This window comes from Callorhinchus milii, unplaced genomic scaffold (genome assembly GCF_018977255.1).
Source record: "Callorhinchus milii isolate IMCB2004 unplaced genomic scaffold, IMCB_Cmil_1.0 Scaffold2, whole genome shotgun sequence".
NCBI lineage: Eukaryota > Metazoa > Chordata > Chondrichthyes > Chimaeriformes > Callorhinchidae > Callorhinchus > Callorhinchus milii.
Window position 1 is genome coordinate 99,306,965 of NW_024704743.1, and position 23,346 is coordinate 99,330,310.

At 42.2% G+C, this 23,346-nt stretch overlaps 1 protein-coding gene across 1 annotated transcript in view; it reads right to left on the reverse strand.

Moving 5' to 3' along the window:
- The window catches only part of yes1 (YES proto-oncogene 1, Src family tyrosine kinase), a 42,022-nt gene extending 18,962 nt beyond the window's left edge, over positions 1–23,060 (reverse strand). The window contains exons 1-2 of the mRNA XM_042331671.1: positions 22,916–23,060; positions 22,397–22,451 (exon numbers count right to left, since the gene is read on the reverse strand). Of these exons, the coding sequence (XP_042187605.1) occupies positions 22,397–22,451; positions 22,916–23,060 (200 nt within the window). The remainder of the gene's footprint in view (positions 1–22,396; positions 22,452–22,915) is intronic.
- Positions 23,061–23,346: the final 286 nt, after the last annotated feature.

The window sequence follows — 23,346 nt, forward strand, 5'->3', positions numbered from 1 at the left end:
TACACCTGGTGGACGCTGAGTCAAAGTGGTTCTGTGGTATAGTACGTCACAGAACACCTACTTACATACGAAACGCACTGCAGTTACACCTGGTGGCCGCGCCGGCTGACTGTGGCACTGTGGCATCCTGCTTCACAAAGCATGCACTTAGCCAAGCGGCGGAAACAAAATAAAGAACACAGATGAAGCTGAGCTGCGACAACAACAACAAAATTACATTTTTAAAGTCCTTTCACTTTAGGAGGACATCCCAGTGATTATAAACTATGCATTTATATTTATCATTATAAAGATGCCTAAGCGAAAATCAAACCTTTCAAGTATAAGTAAAAATGCATCACAAAAGAGAGACGGCCCATTAAATGAAGCTGAAGAACAAAGAACAGCAAGGCTGAATGTCAATGCTGAAAGGACTGCAAAAGAGCGCCAAAATGAGCTGCCCACTCAAAGAACAGTACGGCCAAAATGAGTCCTCCCACATGAATATAGATAGAGATGAAATGTCTGTCTGTGTGTCAATCTCTACTCCACATTGGATCCTTTGGGTTGCAAGGGTAGCTGCAATGGGTCCAGGTTGTAATAAATAATAATAATCCTTGGATTTGATATATGAACGCATCAGTCTCAGCAAACACTGGCTAGAGAAAAAATACAGTATTTAAAGATTGGTTGTAATAATTCCAATGCATAATGCAAATATTATTTTTGTAATCAATGCTTTAATCTGTAAATATTGCAATCTAATAGTTCCACGAAAAGGAAATATTGTCTTGAAGTATTTTCTCAAAGCACTTCACAGAATATACTGTGAAGTGAATTGACTGTATATTTTGTGTGTGAAATGCATCAGCCAATTGCGCACAGCAGTGTCCCACAAACAGTTGTGGATTGAGTGACCAATTTTTTTTTATTTTCCTTTTTTTTTAAAAAAAAGGATTATTACCCCCGGAAAAGCGATCTGCCATTCGACTAACAACTGGGTTCCTACTTACTGTTAGGTAAACACAGGCGTGTGGAGTAAGAAAAATTGCTCAACCTTTCACCCTGCTCAGGAATGAAACCCAGGTCCTCTCACTTGCGAGGCGAGCGCTCTAACCACTGAGCTACAGGACTCCACTCAAATGTTTGTCCCAGTTTGAGACAGACATGGATGTCTGCTTCCGAGGCTATTTTCATTGACTGCTCATTATCCTTAGCCAATAGGGAGATAAGTACTGACATTTTTCTATGTTTCAGTGACAACAATCAAATACTGCTCAATACCGTGGGAGCCTGCGATACCTTCTCCGGATCTTTGCAAAAAGTGAAAGATTCTACATTCATTCCTTAAAAATTGAAGGCACGCCACCTCCAATTCTAACTTATTATAATATTGTGAAACTCCTGATCTCTTTCACAAAATCTCCAGGATTTTAAAATTTAAGCTTAGCACCACTTAACAACCTCTTAAGAACTCTGAGACGCTACCTTGCGTGGAGGGTGCTATATAAGTGCAAGTTGTTGTTGTTCTTAGCTTGTGCTTCATTCTACCCTCTTTAAACCAGGTGGTATATTTTACTATGGGACACAGTGTTTCCCTAGGTACTCAATAAAAGGCCCTAAAAATAAAATGACAGAAAACAAGTATAATTATTAATCAAGAGGCTCTGCAAGGATGACAAGATGTCTTAAAGTGCTTCACAGGATATACTGTATAGTGGACTGACTATGTATTTTGTGAACGAAACAGGACAACAAGTTTTGCACAGCAATGTCCCACAAATAGCCATGGAATGGGTGATCAATTTTATTTGAGGAATTATTGGTCAGGACACTGGAAGAAACTCCCTTCTCTTTTCATGGAATCATTAACGTCCATCTGAACAGGCAGACGGGACCTCAGTTTACCGTTTCATCCGAGGGATTGTACCTCTGACAACATAACACAACCCTAGCACTGCATTGGACTGTCAACTTAGACTATGTGATTCCAAGTCCTGACTTAGGGCTTGAACCCCCAACCTTCTGATTCAAAGGCAAGAGTTCTACCACTGTGTCAGCCTGACACATCTGAAAATTACACTCATTCAATATATATAGTTCCAGCTACCAAATTATAATAAAATAGAAAAAACGTTTGAATGGGAAGTTTTCTACATATCAGAAAAAGCCATTAACAATTTTCAAGATTTTAACTACCAGTTAAATTAGCTGCAGCTGGCTGAAGGGGCCATGGATGTTTTTACATGAAGAACTAGGTTCAACGAACACTTCTGCAATATCCCAGGCTGTCAAGGGTCATGTCTGTGAGTACCCAATTTACACTGCAGACTGGATTTCACACCAGCATCAACAGCTGTACATGAGCAGTTGCTTTTAAGTTGCACTTGCCAGTTTGATTTCTGACTGTTGCACCTAAGCTAACCAGTCAGCAAAAAGCAGCAGGGCTGGTCTATCTAGTATTGACAGATTTTAGAAAAGTATGGAAGCCTTCCCAATGTTATCATTTACTGCCTCTGTAGCCAACAAAGAAAATCAGGTCGATCTCTGTGCATCTGGAGCCAGTAGCACCTTACACTTACTTACAGCACGACACCTGATTGTATAACCTGCCACTTAGGCACTACTATTACGATAATGCATTGACATGCAGCATATCACTGATGTATACATGAATGATCTTGGTAAATCAACTAAAGAACATGCACCTTAAATCAACTAAAGAACATGCACCCTACTGTGCATTGTCAGCTTTCAGTGCACAGCAGCAGTTAAATCTGCAGCAGCTGATTCCTTTAAATCTACTAATAAAAGGTGTTTATTTCTTAAAAGTTTTACAATACTAAAATCGCCAGCACACTGAAAAACTATATTCAGCTTCCCCCTTTAATAATAAACTCATGGCTGCCTTCCATTTCAAAAGCCCTGTACAGTACAAGTTTAAATATAATCTCTCAAATTGAAGCAGAAAAGGCAGTTTGTTTTTAAGAGTCTATACATTTTAAAGAAATCATAATTGTCACTAAGAAAAAGAATCTTCTCAATTCCAAAATGTTCATTGATGGCCCTAACATAACCTGCACAAAGCAGTTACTGTATACAAATAATTAACCATATGGAAAATTTTAACATACTACATCAATTAATTGACAGGTATGTACACAGTTACCAATTTAAGAGACTTTTTTTAATGTTCTTCTTAAGGATAGGGATCAAGTCTATTTGAAACAGTATGCAGTATGTTTTCATTGTATGTTGATGGAGTAGGAACAAGCAACAATCCATTTAAATAAGGAAACGTTAAGAGCTTCTTAAAGAAAACTAAACAAGAACTTTGGTACAGTGGGTTTTCCCACTCTCCTGTGATCTCCTGGATAGAGTTTAAATCTAATCCAAAATGATGGGATAAAGCCAATACAGTCTTTGTTGTAGAATTAAACAAGTATGATGTGAACTACATTTGTGCAGAACTTAACTCCTACAAGACATGAGACTACACCATAAAAGCAATCATGACAAAATGGCAAACTCAATCAGAAGCCATTGGATGCCTGGGGTGGAAAATAGATATACTCACATGGGTTATATCAAAGGTGCACTATTTACATGGTGTTCAGGGATGCTTGCTGGGATCAGAAAACATAGGCACCGAGTACTGCCTATCACTTAGGCTAGGTGTCACAAGTATAGTGTTCAATAGCACAGGAATGTTCAAATGTCTACAAGATTACCAGGAGGTAAAGTAACAGGTTAAAAACAAATTGTCCTTTGCATTTATAAATTCCACACATGGGTACATAGAAAATAATCTGCAGTAAATGGCGGGTGACTAATGAAACAGCAACCAAGTAAGAAAAATGGCTCTTTTTGACTAGTTTCAAAACTTCAGACACTGCCACCTTTCCACAATATTTCACCAGGGCAGCTTTGTGAAGCAAACAGTGAACTGCAGGTATTCTATTAAAGTGAGAATTTCTAATGAGAAGGAAGTGAATTTGAAACAGTTATTCTGGATTTTATTTCCCCTTTAAAATAAGAAAAAAATGACAATACTGATCATTAAAATTTAGTTCCCCCCTTCTTTTAGGGACAATTTAAATCATGTAAAACAATGAACAATTTACCTTTGGGACCAGGTCTTGAATAACCCCAAGACAACTGGATGGATCTTATTTTTCTCTCAGCTGTTATAAGTTCACAAATTACATTCATTTCATTTCTGAATCTTAACAGCTGACAGAAAGAGAGCAGTCATCCCAGCTGTGGTTTCAAACCAGTCGAATACAGGGACAATTTATAAATGCCTACTAATTTCACACCAGCTTTGTAAGGAATCATGGACAATATGGTGTAGGTGGATTAATGGACACCATTTGGGTACTGTTTTGCAAACTTATCAGATAAGGAAGTGGAACATTTACGAAACAATATTTGAACAGTTTAATATCAATAAATATAACTACCGAGCTTGCGCTAAACATACACGCTGAAACTGATTTTTGCAACAATTACGTTTTAGTAGGTAAATCTTAATTTCTCAATTGTCAATGCTCAGAACAACTTTTACTATGTTTAGTTAAACCACCCAAATATTTTTTAAATTAAGCACTCAAAAGGGTTATTCTACAAATGGTCAAAAGAATAGTTAACATAGCTTCCTCAGAAGTTACTGCTGATGTTGGCATGAACAGATTCTTAGTGTCTTGACGCAATACTCTCAGAGCTGACTCAAATCACTTCTCAAGGAATCCCAGCTATGGCTTCTACATGTTTGATGGTAAGAATTGGTTAACTTAAACGACTGCAGCTGTACAACATATCATGTATCCAGTTATCAGTGCAGGACAAGGCATTACTGTAGTGTCATTCTGGAGACACTAATATATACGGTGCTTTATTCTGCTACTACACTCCCAGTGCAAATATAATACTACACTTCCAGTGTAAAATATAATATGTATCACATGGATTAAACCACATCAGTTTATTTGGTTTAGTCCATGTGATACATACAACAACTTGCACTTATATAGCGCCTTCCATGCAGGATGGTGTCTCAGAGCACTTAACAGTGGTGGAGCCTGACTCCGAGCCGGGGGGTGAGAGGTGACCGTAAGCATGGTCGAAAAGGAAGGTTTTTGAAAAAGGGGAGGGGACAAAGCGGAGGGACTGAGGGAGAGTGTTCCAGAGTTTTGGGCGGTAGTGGCTGAAAGTGTGACCTCCAATAGTGGAGCGGAGGGTGCGAGGGACAAGCAGGAGGCTGGTGCCACTTGAGCGGAGGTGCTGGGTGGTGGATTGGGGAGTGAGGAGGTTGGAGAGGTAGGGAGGTGCCAGGGAGTGACTGGATTTGAACACGAGTGTGAGGATCTTGAAGTCGATCCATTCGGTGATGGGGAGCTAGTGAAGCCTAGCCAGAACTGGTGAGATGGAGGTACGGAGTTTGGTCTGGGGGAGTATGCAGGCTGTGGATTTCTGAATCAGCTGGATTTCATAATGATATTACATTATAAAATGCAATTTTTAAAAACAATTCTCCAATTTTCACTTGACAGTCTATTCATGCTCTGCATCAGATACAAGTATTTAGCCAAAAGGTGAAATATGACTGCTGAATTAAGTATATGTACAAGTGCTGAGAACAAATACTATGGTCATAAAGACAAGTCTACGTAAAGGCTGACAAGACACTGAATCAGATCCAGCTTCCACATTTTACACAGCATTATCTGCACCTATTGCATACGTAGAATAACATGAGAAATATCTTAACAAGAATCAAAGAGACAACATGAGGTGGCTATATATAAAATACTACAAATAGATGGGATTACATACAACCATTGAAATTTACAGCACAGAAGCACAAACGGGTCATTTGTAAATTCAGCTATTTTTAGAAGCTACAGTTGATGGAAATTTAAGCAACATACAGATGTTTAAGACACCTTGAAGCTACATTCTCTGAATTCTATAACATATTCCTGCATCACAGTAAGGAGTAAGGAAACGTACCTAACATTTCGCCCTGCCTGGGAATCGAACCCAGGTCCTCTCACTTGTGGGGAGAGCGCTCTTAATCACTAAGCTACATGACTCCTTACGTGTTGTGAAAGGCGCTACACAAATGTTAAAACAACAACAACAAAATTACATCTCGTCCGCAGGACGGCATTTCCAACAATGCAGTACTCCCCTGATAGAGTGTCAGCCTTTACCAGTGATGGCCACCCTGTTGCCTGTGGAACTGCCAAGAAGTGCACCCTTGCATTTCATATAGTGCCTTAACACATCTTCAAGACATCTGAAAGCGCTGTAAAATGAATTGACTGTACATTTTGTAGGCAATAAGCAGCACTGCAATATCCCACAAACAGTCATGGATTGAGTGACCAATTTCTACACAATTCTTTGAAGGGATTATTATCCCCGGAAAGCAATCCGCCATTCGACAAACAACTGTGTTGCTACTTACTACTAGGTAAACAGAGGTGTGTGGAATAAGAGAACTTCCCAACATTTCATCTTGCCGGGAATCAAACCCAGGTCCTCTCGCTTGCGAGACGAGTGCTCTAACCACTACGCTACAGGACTATATTAGGGCTAGGAAGCAAAATTAAGGGCTTTAAACCCTATTTTCAATACTCGCAGCTCCACAGAGCTAAGGAATCCTGTAGCTATCTGAAAAGGATATGATTTCAATTAAATGTAATGTAACACAATTGTGTAAGTTTTACTGTAGCAGAAGGGTTTAATTTCTTAAAATACAATTTGATCATTGTATTTTAAGAAATTAAACCTTTCTGCTACAGTAAAACTTACACAGTGGTGTTTAAATTACATTTAATTGAAATCGTATCACTATACAGATTCACTATACAGTACCATATACTATACAATAAATGTACTTTTACATACATATAAGAACGCCCAATTCTCCATTTATTATAGTATATTTTGTGTAGTTTGTTGGGTATACACAACCCAACTGCATCGTTTATATAACCACAAGGGTATTGGTCACTAATAGTGCAGATATTGGGCAATCTACCTAATACGATTCAACAACAACTTGGATTTATATGGTGCCCTCCACGACGGACGGTGTCTCAGAGCGCTTCACTGTAACGGATCCTGGGGCCGAGCCAGGGGGAGGGGGAGGAAGGTGACCAAAGGCGCGGTTGAAGAGAAAGGTCTTCAGCAGAGACCTGATAATAGGAAGAGAGGGAGTGAGGCGAAGGGAGTGAGGAGGGGAATTCCAGAGCCTCTGGGCATAGTGGCTGAATGTACTGCCGCCGAAGGTGGAGCAGAGGACTCAAGGGACGAGGAGGCCAGACCCGGAGGAACGATTCAAGCTGCATCCTACAACATACTGAAACAATCACTCACTGAGAGAACTTTTCTCCAGAAAATATTTGAATTTACCTGTACTGTACTTTGATCTAACTATATTTACAATACACCCAGATGACTTCAAAGGCAGAAACAAAGAGGGCAGCTCTTTTTAAGTTATTCAACACTTCAGCTTTGCTCTCTATTGATCATGTCTTCAAACCTCTAGATCTCGTACTGAAAGCCTGACTGAAATCTCAACAGACACTGATGTTCTTTGTGCATATCTATTTCACAATACAATACAAATATTTAATGTAAACACATCTGACTTCTTCAGCAGGTCATATCTCTGATGTGCTAAAAACTATACAGGTTGAGCATCATCCACCAGGAAGTATTACATTGATAAAACACGTGACTAGTAGGCTTTGAGAAAGATGCGCTCTGTGAGTTGAATGCAATTCAGCACATAGGTCTTTGTCTAGGAGTCACAGTTATTGGTCCTCTCAGCCACTGGTTGAGGTGAATTAATAGTAACTTTACTGAGTTCTTTCATAAAAATGTATAACTTTTAATCTTCAATTAAAATCTTGTGGGAGGGAAGGGGAAAGAGAGAGAGGTAAGTTGATCCAGCTCCAAGGAATGTTGGCAAAGGCCCTTGGGCTCAACAGCAGCATTTGAAAGGGCTGACGGGGAGCAGGGATTCTTCCCACTCGCCCTCCTATCTCCTCCCCCCACCTCAGCTCAGTGTCTGCCATCATCTCTGAAAAGTGCTCTTAAGACACTACTCTATGTAAATGGCAATATATCAATACAAAATTCTAAAGCCATTTGAAAAAGTCCTTAGGCAAAAAGGGTCACAAATGGCTGACTTCTCACCTGCAACACTGTTCATATCATTAAATATGTATTAGTTCAACGGTGATTTTGTGAACAATATGAGTAATTTGGAGAACTATGCTCTATAGCATGTACATAATTAATGTTAGCAACTCTAGAGAGTGAATGAAAAACATTAGCGGAACAATCAGGAAATGTTTTAACATTCCACTAACTTGCAGGGAGCAATGATACGCAAATTAAAGACCAGTTCCCTCTGAACAGAATAAAGCGTACAGCAGGATGCAAGTGACAGCATGATTATCTTCAAAGCACACATATGTTAATACCCTGTGTGAAGAGCGTAATAATAATAATAATCCTTGCATTTGATATGGCGCTTTTCTGCAAGTTGCTGTTCCTACATCGTGTTTCCAATACTGTATAGAACCAGGCTGGTAAATCTGATTCTTTTCAAGAACAACCCAATTTAATGAATTTTGGGAATCACAAAGCCTCGAGTTGGCGATCATGGGATCACAGCTGACCTAAACAAACATCATGATCCAATTTATTATTGTAGTTGTATTTAAAATATTCATCAACATTTCCTTATGTAACAAGCCAGGAGGGTCATGGCAACACAAAATCCGATTGAAGCCTAGTGTTGCAGTATCTCTTGGGGGCATTTTTAAAAACACCCCTTTCACCCCTTTCAAAGGCCCACATTTGTACTCTTTTGTACTCAAAAGTATCAACTGATGCTCCAAGTCTGTTGACAAAAGGGAATTTAGTTGTTATGTACCACTAAAAAACAGTAATATAAAAACAAGTCGTTGAAATGTAAACGTACAATAGTTTCTACCCAGGGCTTTTCAAGGTTTATTAATTAGATTTTTTTTATAAGTTGGGGGGTTTTCAACAACAACAACAAATTACACTGATTTTTTTAAAATTTGGGATGTAACCTAGAAGGTTATGCTAGAAGGCTTAGTTGAGGAAGGGCAAGAGGAGGCTCATGTGGAGCATAAACACCAGCATAGACCAGTTGGGCCAAATAGTCTGTTTCTGTGCTGTATATTCTAATGTATTCTAATGTAAAATGTATTCTAATGTTTAATCAGGATTTATGATTGAAACCGAAAATCAAAAACCCTATCTTTACCCGCATTGTTTGAAGAAAGTAAGGAAATATTTTCAACAAGTTATGTCAATACATCTCAAGCTGCATAGTAATTTAAAAAAAATCCCTGAATACACTGCCAGGTAAATATGTCACTTCAAGGAAAGAAGTTTTAAAAAACTTCTTAAAGTTAACAATATTTCTGACTCAAAGTCTTATGATCCACACAATCATAACCTTTTAAATGTGCTGTTCATGTATCTCACTCACATTTGCACAATTTGTCATTTTAATACCAAAAGTTCATAAATTTGTCAACACAGGTTCAACATCACTTTTTTCCATACACATAGCAAGCAATTATCATAACAGCATTCATGTTACAACACACTTTTATTTCCTTTCAAAACCAGTTCAAAATTAATCATGCAGCAAACGTGATTTACAATAAATGTGATTAATGAAACAAAAGATGCATTTGATAGAGGGGTCTTTCATGTCAGGATGTGGCTTCAAAGCACTTCCAGGATTTATTGTAAAGTGTAGCTAGAAGTGAACATGGAAGCCAATTTAAGCACAACAATGCCTCAAACAGCGATGAAATGAATGGCAAATTTTATATGGGGGATTGTTGGCCAGGACACTGGTGAAACTCCCTTCCCTTTTCGAACAGTACAAAAAGATCTTTAACAGGCAGACAGGACCTTTTTTCATAGATTCATAGATTTAGAGAATGTTACGGCACAGAAGGAGGCCATTCGGCCATCGAGTCTGTGCCGGCTCTTTGACAGAGCAAGTCACTTTCACTAACCCCAATCACCAGCTTTCTCCCCATAACCCTGCAAACCCGTCTTCTCCAGATACCTATCCAGTTCTCTCTTAAAAGCCTTTCAGGCAGATCATTCCAAATTCGAACAACTCGCTGAGTGAAAAAATTTCTTCTAACCTCCCCTCTACTTCTTTTGGTAGATTTCTTAAGATTGTGACCACGGGTCACAGACACACCTACCAGCGGAAACAGCTTTTCCTTATCTAGCCTGTCGAAACAATTCATGATCTTAAAGACGTCTATCAGGTCCCCGCGTAACCTTTTCTGCTCTAATGGGAAAAGTCCTAACTTCTCGAGCCTGTCCTCATAGTTAAGGTTCCCCATTCCTGGTACCATTCTCATGAATCTCCTCTGCACCCTTTCCAGTGCCTTAATGTCCTTCCTGAAGTAAGGTGCCCAGAACTGGACCCAGTACTCCAGCTGAGGCCTAACCAGTGGTTTGTACAGATTAACCATAACCTCCCTACTCTTATACTCTATGCCCTTACCAATAAAGCTCAGTACACCAAATGCCTTTTTTTACTGCCTTATCTACCTGCCCCGCTACCTTTAATAATTCGCTTACTTGTACACCCAGATCTCTGTACGTTCACCCCCCTTAAGATTGAGCTACCAAGTTTATATTGCCTCCTATCATTTTTCCTACCTAAGTGTATCACCTCACACTTATCCACATTGAAATCCATCTGCCACATGTCAGCCCATTCCACCATTCTGTGTATGTCTGCTTGCAGTTGGTTACAGTCCTCCTCACTATTTACTACCCTACCTAACTTTGTACCTTGGTTTAATGTCTAATCCTAAGGATGGTACCTCCAACAATTCAGCAAACTCCAAACAATGCATTGGAGTATCAGTCTAGAGTTCAAAGTACCCACGTGGGCTTAAACTCACAGCCTTCTCACTCAGAGAGTGCTACTGAGCCACTAACCAATATAGTAACCAAACCAAAACTGTGAGAATAAGGATAGGATACAGAAGTAGCTTCACCTCTGAGAAACACCCAACTCACTGGGAACTGAGACACAAATTCATGCAATCTAAATCGATTTAAATAAAATATTTCCCTCCTGTGTTTTTAATGTGTTTATTCATCAACACATTGTGCACGCAATTATAAATAGGCTCAGAAAAGATTTCACATAATTCTGTTTACTACGAAGTGGTGGCCATACAAACTTCCTAACCTCAGGGCAGATTAATCAAAAATCTATAGTCTCAACTCAATTTAGCTCCTATCCTAGAGCTGTTATCTGGGATCAACATAAAATATGCAAAGGCAAGCACCCATTCATTGTTACACTATCAGGATCCTAGAAAGTTTCAACTGCAGTGGGACAAAGCAACACTGTAGCCTGTAAGTTGCATATGACATTATCAGGGACAAACCAGCAACTTTCATAAAGACCATACGTATTGTCATGTATGTTGATGGCTTGAATCATGGGGTAGGGGGGGAGAGAGAGAGAACGAATACTATTTCTAAACAACGGATTTGGAGCCACCCAAGAAACCTCTGTTGCAATGATATGATATCTTAAATGATATTCATGTGATCAACTAAGATTTTACAATATACAGGTTGAGTGCCATTCATCAGAATTTTTTGTTCACTTAACATAAGAATAGCAAGTCATAAAATAGCTCCTCAAAGAGTTGGATTCTATCCCCAATTATCAAACAAAAAATCTTGATTATTCTTCCCACCCCATCTCTCCACTTTCAAACCTTCTTCACATATCCCAGCACAAAGAAATCTATGTATTATTGATTAGTTCTTCATCCCAGTTTGCACATGAAAACAATACTGTTTTCAAACAGATATTCATCTTTTTTTTAAGAGATAACAAAAATGAACTGTTGTATTTTGTAGAGGCTGTTCCATATATCCAACTACAAGAACTTGCATTTAGATAGCACAGTTCATGTAGGACAATGTCTCGGAACACTTTACAGGACAGGTTGGGACCTCAAGCAAAGTAGAGGGGGAGATAGATACTCATAGGCCCATGCAAAGAGAGAGGATTTAAGGTGGGAAACAAGGGGTAAGAGGTTAGGGGAGTAGGAAGTGAAAGTCTGGCTACCGATGGTGGCATGGAGAAGGTGAGGAATGCGCAGCAAGCCTCAGGTAGCTGAACGGAGTGGGCTGGTGGAAGAGTAACGTACTACTGTATGAAAATCCAATTGAAGGGATTTTAACTTTGAACCAATGTCCTCCAATAGCTTTGGTCAAACAGCCTGATAAACACATCTACCTCATCTAAGGTCTATTGTATCCCCTTAATCTATTTTTAAAAATTAAACCTGAACTCGTAGATCATTCTAGTTGATCTTCTCAGAAAGCTCGCCTTAGCAGGTACAAACTCAATAGTATAAACCCAATCGTATAAAAATCCTCAGGTCCTATAAGAAAAGAAACAAATAATTGATCAATATTTAAATGACAGAAACCTACTGAAACAACTGCCTTTAGCACTTGAAGATCAATGAGCAATGAGTGACATCCATTGGCAGATTAATAAAAAAACAAATTACAAAGGAAATACCTGATCCAAGCAAAGGATTTATTTGAAATTTGTAACATTTATTGGATTTCAATAATTCCCTCAGCAGAGCTAAAACCCTCAGCAATTGTAGAGTTCTGGAATTTTTACTTCTGTTTGAGAAATGAACTACTGTGTTTAATCCCAAATTGTAACTGCAAATTCCAGCACTCGTTTCTCATGATTTCAAGTACTCAGCTGTTGGGAAAGCCATTTGTATCCTTCCACTGGGAGACATGACTTATAAATCAGTTCAGAATGAAACATTTCCCACTGTGGGAATCATCATTTGGAGTTGATAATTTCCATAAGAATGGATGATAAAAATTGTGAGTTACAGATAGCTTTTATGAAGATTTTTAAAAAAAAATACACTTTGGATGCACATAGGACAGTAAACACTCGGAAAAGTGTTCACAACTATGAAGGGGAATGCGCATAACTGGGCACTTCACATTTTCAAAGGAACCGTATCACAGTAATTTAGCCCTTTCCATTTGTAAATTATTGCATTAGATTATTTTTAATAGGATCCAAACAATAAAAATCTATTTCAAAATATTATGGAATTCTGGACAGGTTTACACAGATTCAATAGCCAAGGTCAATATTTCCATCTCTCAGCCTGGTCAGATAGGTTTGCCTTGTTGTGCAGGCATATTTATTTGGTTTAAGTAAAAACACACAACAACAAGATTACTTTTGTATAGCACCTTTCACGTCGGGAGGACGTCCCAAGGCTCTGGACAGTATACAGCATTTCAGACCGAGCTGGGGTCGGGGGGGGGGAGAGAAGGGAGGGGAAGGGAGGTGGCATATGGCATGGTCGAAGAGGAGGGTCTTGAGGTGGGACTTGAAGGAGGCCAAGGAGGGGGGAATTGATTTCCAGAGGTTGGGGATAGAGTGGCTGAAGGTCTCCCGCCAATGGTGGGGCGGGTGGGTCGGGGGATGTGGAGCAGGCCAGAGCCGGATGAGCGGAGGGAGCAGGCGGTTTGCTGGGGGGGTTAGGAGGTCGCAGAGGGAGGGTGGGGCGAGGCCATGTACTGGACCCCTGAAGGATAGGGAGCCAATGAAGTCGGACGAGAATGGGGGAGATGGGGTCACGGAGTTTGGTGCGGGAGAGGACACGGGCTGCAGAGTTCTGGATTATCTGCAGCCTGTGGAGGGGAGTTGGAAAGGCCGATAAGCAGGGCGTTTGGACAGTCGAGCCTGGACATGCCTTCACCTCCCCTCTCGATTCTCTACCCCCTCCTCGCTCCCTCCCTCCCTTCCCTCCCCTCACCCTGACCATTTCCCCCCTGCTCGGGTCCCAACCCAACTGTCCAGCGCCTTGGGACGTCCTCCCGACGTGAAGGGTGCTCTATAAATGCAATCTTGTTGTTGTTGTCGTTGTGGAGGTGATGAAGGCATGAACAAGTGTTTCAGCGCCTGAGGGGTGAGGTAGTGGCGGAGTCGGGCGATGTTATGGCAGTGAGGAAAGGTAGAGCGGGTCATGGCTTGGATGTGGGGAAGAAAAGACAGTTGAGGGTCGAACAAGACACCTAGGTTCCTGACTGGCTTGGTGAGTTGAAGTATGCAACCATGGAGGTCCCGACATGAAAGCCATATGAAAAAGTTGTATCAATATTGAATTATAGCAATAAACTCAGTAAATGAGGGACATTATTTCACTCAAAATTACCACCATCAATTGGTTGTTATATTGGATGGCATTACGCTATGATCTCTATAATTTTTTGATCACAATCTCAGATTGTACCTCTCAATCTCATTGCGTGGGTGGGGGAGGGTGGAAAAGAGACAATCACAGTTTTTAAAGGAAGTAGATATAGCTCACCTGCATAAATTCCAATACGAGTAAATGTTGTTCAGGTTAATTCCCAAATTATAAATCCTTAAACAGCTCTCACTAAGGTGTCCAGTTTTATCTATTCCTAACTCTCTCCTTCCTATTCTTGGATACTCTCAGCAGGAGGATCACTTTTCTTGGCTTGGTTAGTGGAAAGATGATTGTTGCTGAAGGGAATATTGACCAGCTGCAAAAGAGGTGCGTCTATGAGTTCAAACAAACCTAGTCAAACAATCACAATAATGAAACTAAATGTACTTCACTAGTGGCTTAGAGTTAAATACTGAACAGAAACATAATCCATTTCTGAAATATAATCATTTTGTAAGAGCTGCTCAAGTTTCAAATTCAGCAAAAAAAATGCCAGCATAATGAATACAAAAATACTAAGGTCTAAAGTATTATTTTAGAAAACACAGAAAATCTGAAAAATTAATTTATTATAGTCAATACTATGGTCAAATCTATTTATGTATTAATTTCATTTTGTCCAATAAATTTCTCATCAACTGAATTGTTCATGGTATACCCTCTGCAGTTGTATTAGAATTAATCATCATATTATGAACATCACCATACATCAAGCTCATGGTTCACAATCTCCTCCGTATGAATTTGAAACCAACATACAATGCTTAAAATTAAAATAAACCAAAAAGTGAGTATAAGGTAATAAACTGAAAGCATTATTGAAACACCAAGTTATATATCATCCAGGTTTTACTCTGTAAACACAGTTATCTGAGCCTGATTACTGTTCTTTAACTTAAAAGCATAAATAATAAATCTGTTATTTTAGATAACTCCGTTAGTACATGTGATTATTACTGTCCACAGTGACAGCCTCTAACAATCTGGACTTCCAGTAATACATTGCAAAATATATTATTGGAGAAAGAGAGTGGAATCACTATGCCTATTTACTGAGTGTTATTGTAGACTGTAAGAATGTTAGCCAAGGGCAGGGTTGGCTGCAGAATTGGAAAGGATTGAGTAATAGGGAGCTATGCAAATTAGTTAGTTCTTTGCCCCTATACGTCCACTGCATGAAATTGACATTTATTCACAAAACACAATTATTGCACTTTACTATATACCCTGTGAAAAGCTTTGAACCGCCTCCCAACCCGAAAGGTACACATGTAAGGATTATTATTAATATTATTATTAAGCACGCTTGATGCTTCTCAAAAATGGCCAATGTTTTAAATGGAAAAGATAAGTTCCATTGGTATAGGAGTGCTCTTCCGAAGTTAAGTCACAACAAATAAAACTTTACATTGTATCTTGTTGATTATGCACACACCTTACTTTGAGGGCTCAACAAGTATAACAAAGGTACAAACGGCAGAAGATGTATGTAGAGGCATCAGGCACAAGTGGTTCTATCTGATCTAATGTAGGTGAATGCTGAGATTAACAGCACAGATCAGCAGCCCTGACAAAACTATTGGGTTATGAAATCTAGTTAAAATATCCTACTCTGAAAATTACAAATATGTAATTAATAGACAACCCTAAGTGTAGGATTGGATCATAGAAGGAACATCCTAGATTAATCACTCATAACAGGTAAACAAAACCACATTGCATTAGGTGGCCACATAGTGTTCACATTAACATTAGGGTGCAATCTAACTCAATGATAATGATCTCATTGCAGGATTTTTTCACAGATTAATACTGTTTGAGAATGTTTTTCCCCCCAATGTGTACATTTACCAATGGATGTAATAAATGATTCAGCAAGGCCCAATGCTAATTTCATAAAATAAATGGCTTATGTTGTATTATTCCTACTTCAGATTTACCGTAGTTTCACAATTATTCAGAGTACCACCTAAAAACGTGTCTGAAGTACAACTAGGTAAAACTACCTTGATCATACAACACTGTACTAAGCTGCAAAGATAAGCCACATTGTTGAAAATGAAGCAAAAAGGAGCCAAATGCCTTCAGGAGATGACAGCAGTGCAACAATTTGGCAAGAAAAAAAGGTCCTGATCAAGCATGCGTTTAGTATCTCACATAACAATGCTGAGCAAGTTCCAGCTTATTCACATTTCATTAGACATCAGTGCTAGTTTTGTTATTCAGACAAAAGTTTCCTGTAAAGCAGAACCTGCAGAACCAGCTTGAGTGAGCGCCAACAGTTTCAGACGAGCACCAACCACCATTAAGTGAAATGCATGATCCATTTTAACTTCATAGCTGACAGTAAATTAGATTAATTAAGGTACATGTGCTGTATAAGAATCAGAAGCCCACTTTTAAAGCTTGGCACCAAATTCCAACACTAGTAGTACCAGGTTTAAAATTCTTAACAGAAAGTACAAAAATGACTGAAATATACATCATTATCCTTGCCAAAAAAATTGAAGGAAAAATAAATAAGATTTCCTTAGTACAATATCAGAACTTATTTTCTTTAGCTTGAATGGCTTGCAGTTCACCTGTGGCTCCGATTTCTATATCAACATAAAATAAAGATTGTAATGTTGTAAAGCATGGAAAAACACTCAAACCTAAGAATGCAATAATTACGTAACACTAGTTTGTTACACTAGTTTGAGGGGCCTCCTCAATCTTTTGTGATAAGCAGAGAAAATGTGTGGGCTGTTGTAAACTGTCTTACAGTTTTCAAGGAGAGCAAACGGGGGAGTATACAACTACAGTACATGACGCCCCACCAGAAAACAAGAGATTTAGGAATCAAATTAAGATTCCCGTAACAGAGTTTGATTAAATCCTGGTCACTAAGAGAAAGAGAGAAGCTGGTATAGAGGTCTGGGGCCACTCGATAAAACATTCTTTATAAAAACTATCTCTGCTTCAGTCTCCCTTAGTTTGTGTTGGCCGCGTCATTTTGGTCTTATCTTCCTTTTGCTGCTCATATCTCTTAATCTATCAACATGTGTGTTTCTCTATCTGTGAATAACCTCCCACGACCGTTTGTGGGACACTGCTGTGCACAATTGGCTGCTGTGTTTTACCCACAAAATACAGTCAATTCACTTTACAGTACATTTTGTGAAGCGCTTTGAGACGTCTTGAAGATGTGATAACAACAACAAAATTACATTGCATAGTGCCTTTCATGTCGGAAGGATGTCCCAAGGCGCTGGACAGACAGAGTTTCGGAGCTGAGCTGGGAGTGGGGTAGGGGGGAGGGCAGGGGTGGGGAAGCAGGGAGATCGAAAGCACGGTCGAAGAGGAGGGTCTTGAAGGAGGCAAGGGAGGGGATGAGACCAATAGTGTGGCGAGCGTGGTGGGGGAAGTGAAGTAGGCTGGAGCGCGCTGAGTGGAGGAAGAGAGTAGGATGGTAGGGGTTAGGAGGTCGCAGAGGTAGAGGTGAGCAAGACCATGAAGGGCTTTAAAGGTGAGGACCAGGATCTTGAGCTGTCAATGCCTGAGGTGAGGAGGTGCTGACGGGAGCCAAACATGAGAGTCTCGGTCTTGTTGACTGAAGAAAATTAGCTCTCATCCAGGACTTGATATCCGACAGACATTCTGTCAGGACAGCAGTGGTCGTGGAGTCGAGGGTGGAGGCAGAGAGGTAGAGTTGGGTGTCATCCGCATACATGTGGAAGTTGACCCCATGTCACCAAGAGGGAGCATACAGATATTGAAGAGGAGGGGACCAAGGAGCCCTGAGGAACTCCACACGAGATGGTGCGGGGGCTGGAGGAGAAACCGTTTGTGGAGATGAAGTGGAAGCGGTGTGAGAGGTACAATCTGAACCAATCAAGGACAGAACCATGAAGGTTGAGGTGAGAGGAGAGGCGGTGAATGAGGATAGAGTGGTCGAAGGCAGCAGAAATGTCAAGGAGGACAAGGAGGCGCTATATTAAATGAAAGATTATAATTATTATTAAAAGTAGTGTAGATATCTCAGGTCAAGCTGTTCTAGTTTTGTGTAAGGCCCTGAGGTTATGCCTATGAACGATCCCTTTATTTCATGTATATAGTACAGTATTAGGTTACTGGATAGGCAGATCTTTATCATGACTGGCACCATTGATTCTTTGATTTTTAAAAAAGTCACAAGATATTAAATTACAAGGTTCCATATTAACTGCAGCAGAATTGTGATCATCCAGCATTGTAATGTGATGCCCCTTCATGGTAGAAAACTGGAATTGGTGGATAATAAATAAAATAATAACTGGTCACTCAATCCACGGCTGTTTGTGGGACACTAGCGTGTGCAATTGGCTGCCGCGTTTTGTCCACTAAATACACAGTGAATACACTTTCTAATATATTCTGTGAAGCACTTTGAAACATCTCAATGACGCGATAAGGCGCTATATCAAATTATTATAATATATAAAGATTATTATTATAATGAAGAGTTTCCCTACCTACATCAATCAATATCAAAAAACAGATCTTTGTACTCCACATGCAAAAAAAAAATTAATTGTACAAATTACTTACAGGACAAAACATCCTGGCAGAAACCAGGTGGCCAATGATGAAGGTTTCATTATACTTTACCACAACATAGTTTGCCACAATTATTTTAATAGCTTTTAGCAGCCTTAATAGAGTAGAGAGGAAGAGACAAGTCATGGTTTTTGCTCTTGTTGAAAACTGTGGATGCCAGGTCAAAATGGAATCAATATCAGCTGTGTGCTCCTTTGACATTTCTTCTCACAGAGAGTTGTGGGAATGTGGAATGCAGTGGTCCAGAAGGTCGGAGAGGCACAATCAATTGGGATGTTTCAAAAGGAGACAGGAACATGGGAAGCAAGTATAAGGGGGTATGGAAAAGGCGGGAAGTGGGATTAAAAGATCCAGAATTATTGGTCACAGATATATACAGTCACATCACTTAACAGTATATTCCTGTTAAGTGCGTTTTGAGATGCCTCGACAACGTGATAAGGCACAATGCCAAATGTGAAGATTACTATTATATTATAATAAACTGGCAGAGCAGACTCGATGGGTTGAATGGCCTCCTCAGTGTTATGTTCCATGGCTTTCATAGCCTGTGACACTCATCATTAATATTCAAAAATAAATGGTGTGCAAGGTAACAGAGGGTATTTAGAGCCAGTGAAACTGTACCTTAGTAAAAAGGAAAGAGGAGTTAAATTCATGAGGACACTGAAGGGGAAATTTTAGAGTTTTGAGTTTACAATTGGTGAAGATAATGCTGTCATAGGACAGTTTACAATTATATAGGTGTGATAAAGAATGTGTGGATTATCGCATGCGTTGAAACAGACATCTGTGTGCTAAAGATCTTAAGAGTAATGGTATCAACTGTCAGATAGTCAGTTTATAAACCTACAGCAACTCCAAATGGTGGCAACAAACTGCATTTCTCTATTGGATTAATTTAGTGTTTTGTTTATGTAACAGATACAGAATAATTTCAATACCTATATTGCTTAACAACAACACTTTTTCACAAAATCATATATATAATAATAATAATCCTTGCATTTGATATAGCGCTTTTCACATCAGGAGGACGTCCCAAAGCGCTTCACAGAACACACTGTAAAGTGATTTGACTGTATATTTGTGGGCAAATCGGCAGCCAATTGCGCACAGCAATGTCCCACAAACAGTCGTAGATTGAAAATGACCAATTTGGAGGGATTATTATTAGTGTGGAGTAAGGAAACTTGCCCAAGGTTTCGCCCTGACCTGCCTGGAATTGAACTCAGGTCTCTCGCTTGCAAATAATAATAATAATAATAATCCTTGCATTTGATATAGCGCTTTTCACGTCGGGAGGACGTCCCAAAGCGCTTCACAGAATATACTGTAAAGTGAATTAACTGTATATTTGTGGGCGAACGCGGCAGCCAATTGCGCACAGCAATGTCCACAAACAGTCGTAGATTGAAAATGACCAATTTGGAGGGATTATTATTAGGCGTGTGGAGTAAGGAAACTTGCCCAAGGTTTCGCCCTGTGCCTGGAATTGAACTCAGGTCTCTCACTTGCAAAGCGAGTGCTCTAACCACTGAGCTACAGGACTCCATATCTTAAATATAAACCTGATGCATTTGCAATCTCATAATATATAATCATTGCATTTGATATAACTCCTTAACTGTCACTGAAACATCTCAAAGCACTTCACAGGATTTACTGCACTGTAGTAACTGTATTCTGTAGGCAATTATCTGCCAGGCAAACACAACACGAATCTTTCACAGGCTGTTTGATACATCGGTGGCAAAGTGATTTGACAAGTTTTTAAACAGTATTTGTGATAACAAATGAAGCACCAGCAAAATTAGGGGGAAAATGACATTTTTTGTTACTCTCTCGTGTCCACCGTTTAAACAACACTGCAATGTTTAACAACTTTACGTGCGGAAACAAAACTACTGGACTCGTTTGTTTTTAGACTTGATAAGGATGCTTTTGGAATGCTTGTACTTTTAAATATAAATCTCCTTCCTTCCTCTTCCCCCACCCTAGCAACAAAACAACAGAACTGTCTCATGACACCCTTATCTAGACGTTTCAATGTCTGAAAGTAAAACTACCTTTTAGGCTTGTTATTAAATACCTTTAACTGCTTGGTACACAAATTATACACGTGAAATCAATCACATTCTCATTCTTTTCACCACCGCCCGCACAGGCAGCATTTGCAAACATCTTTGTCAATGTCCAGGTTAAGTGGAGGATGAATAATTTAAATCCGATCAAGCAGGAATAACTGATTAATGGCTGCTTTGGTGGATGTCCCGCATGTTAGGTTCAGGAGGAGTTTTCACATCAGCCAAAAACATTTTGTTTTAAAAAAAAATGCAGTCGTCTCCACCTCTCCGTTTGGGGTATTTTATGACAAAAGCAGAACGATTTCCACCTTCACTCTGAATGACTTAATAGCTGATTAAAAGCTGTGCAATACCTGATCCATCAAGTTACAAATGGGGGAGAAGAGGCAACAACGCTGTAAACTTCAACCCCAACGACAAACCCCAACAACCTGCCCCCAGCGCCCCCCCCCCCCCCGACAGGAGCTCCCCCCCCCAGCCCCCCCCCCCACAGGAGCTGCCCCCCACCAGACCCCCCCACACAGGAGCTCCCCCCCCAGCCCCCCCCACACAGGAGCTCCCCCACCAGACCCCCCACAGGAGCTGCCCCCCAGCGCCCCCCGACAGGAGCTCCCCCCCCAGCCCCCCCACAGGAGCTGCCCCCCACCAGACCCCCCACACAGGAGCTCCCCCCCCCAGCCCCCCCCCACAGGAGCTCCCCCCCCCAGCCCCCCCCCCACAGGAGCTGCCCCCCCAGACCCCCCCACACAGGAGCTCCCCCCCCCCAGCCCCCCCCACAGGAGCTGCCCCCCACCAGACCCCCCCACAGGAGCTTCCCCCACCAGACCCCCCACAGGAGCTCCCCCCCAGCCCCCCCACCAGACCCCCCCACAGGAGCTCCCCCCCCCCAGCCCCCCCCACAGGAGCTCCCCACCAGACCCCCCACAGGAGCTCCCCCCCAGCCCCCCCCCCACAGGAGCTGCCCCCCACCAGACCCCCCCCACAGGAGCTCCCCCCCGCCCCCCCCACACAGGAGCTCCCCCCCCCCCCCCCCCAGACCCCCCCCAGGCTCCCCCCCCCCCCCAGCCCCCCCCCACAGGAGCTGCCCCCCCCCCACAGGAGCTGCCCCCCACCAGACCCCCCCACAGGAGCTGCCCCCAGCGCCCCCCCACAGGAGCTGCCCCCCCCCCCCCCGGAGCTCTCCCCCCCACAGACGCTGCCCCCCCCCCAGGCCCCCGCCCCAGACGCTGCCCCCCCCCAGGCCCCGCCAGCCACCCCCCCCCAGACGCTGCCCCCCCCCCAGACGCCCCCCCCCCCCCAGACCCCCGCCAGCCCGGCTATGGGCGCCCCCTCGTCCCCACACCCCCGGGTCTCTCTCTCTCTCTCTGTGGCCTCTCTCACACTCACCTCCTCTCGGCCTCTCGAGTCTCCCGCAGCCGCCGTGTCACCGCGAGGGGAGAGGCTCAGCTCCGCGCGGGCCGACGGGTCATGGCTGCGGCTCCTCACAGCCCCGGGGAGGGAGGGAGGGAGGGAGGGACTGAGCGGCCGAGACGGTACCAACTCCCGAGGCCCCGCAGCCACAGCTCTTCTCCTGACCCCGGACAAGATGGCATCACCCGCGGCCCGCGCAGCGCCCCCCGCAGGACAGGAGCCGCCAGCGCAGCGCAACAGCGCCCCCGCAGGACAGGAGCCGCCAGCGCAGCGCAACAGCGCCCCCGCAGGACAGGAGCCGCCAGCGCAGCGCAACAGCGCCCCCCGCAGGACAGGAGCCGCCAGTGCTGTCCGGAATGAGGCAGCGCGATGTGTCCCTCCAGGACATTTCATTGCAACAATCTATCTCTAGGATTTCCAGGCAACAGCGCCCCCCCTCCCCTCCCCTCCCCTCCCCTCCCCCCGCAGGACACAAGCCGCAATACAGGGCAATACGGGGTCGGTCTCCTTGGACTGAACTGGCAATGGACGGTCGGAATCGAGTCAGCCCTCTGTGGCGGTTTCGGTAGTCTGGTCCCTGAGGCAGGTGGGTCCGCAGTACTGACAGGCACAAGGTGACAGCACGGCCAGTCGGGCTCATCGGCAGGACCCGGAATAGCAGACCAGTCACTGGGGTCAGGGAATCCTCCCACTCAGCTCCTGCGTTCACCCTGTACCTAACGGGCAGCGTGGTCCCAGCTGGGCAAGCAGCGGGAAAGCTTGCCGGACAGCAATAACAATGGCAAGTTATGTGGCTTCAGCTGGTTAGACGCCAGCAGTACCACAACACACAGTCTGGGGTTCCCAAGCCTTGGCTCTTGACACCCTGCGCCTAATACTGTCCGGAATTAGGTAAGCAGAATGTGTCCCTCCAGGGAGAGAGCGTG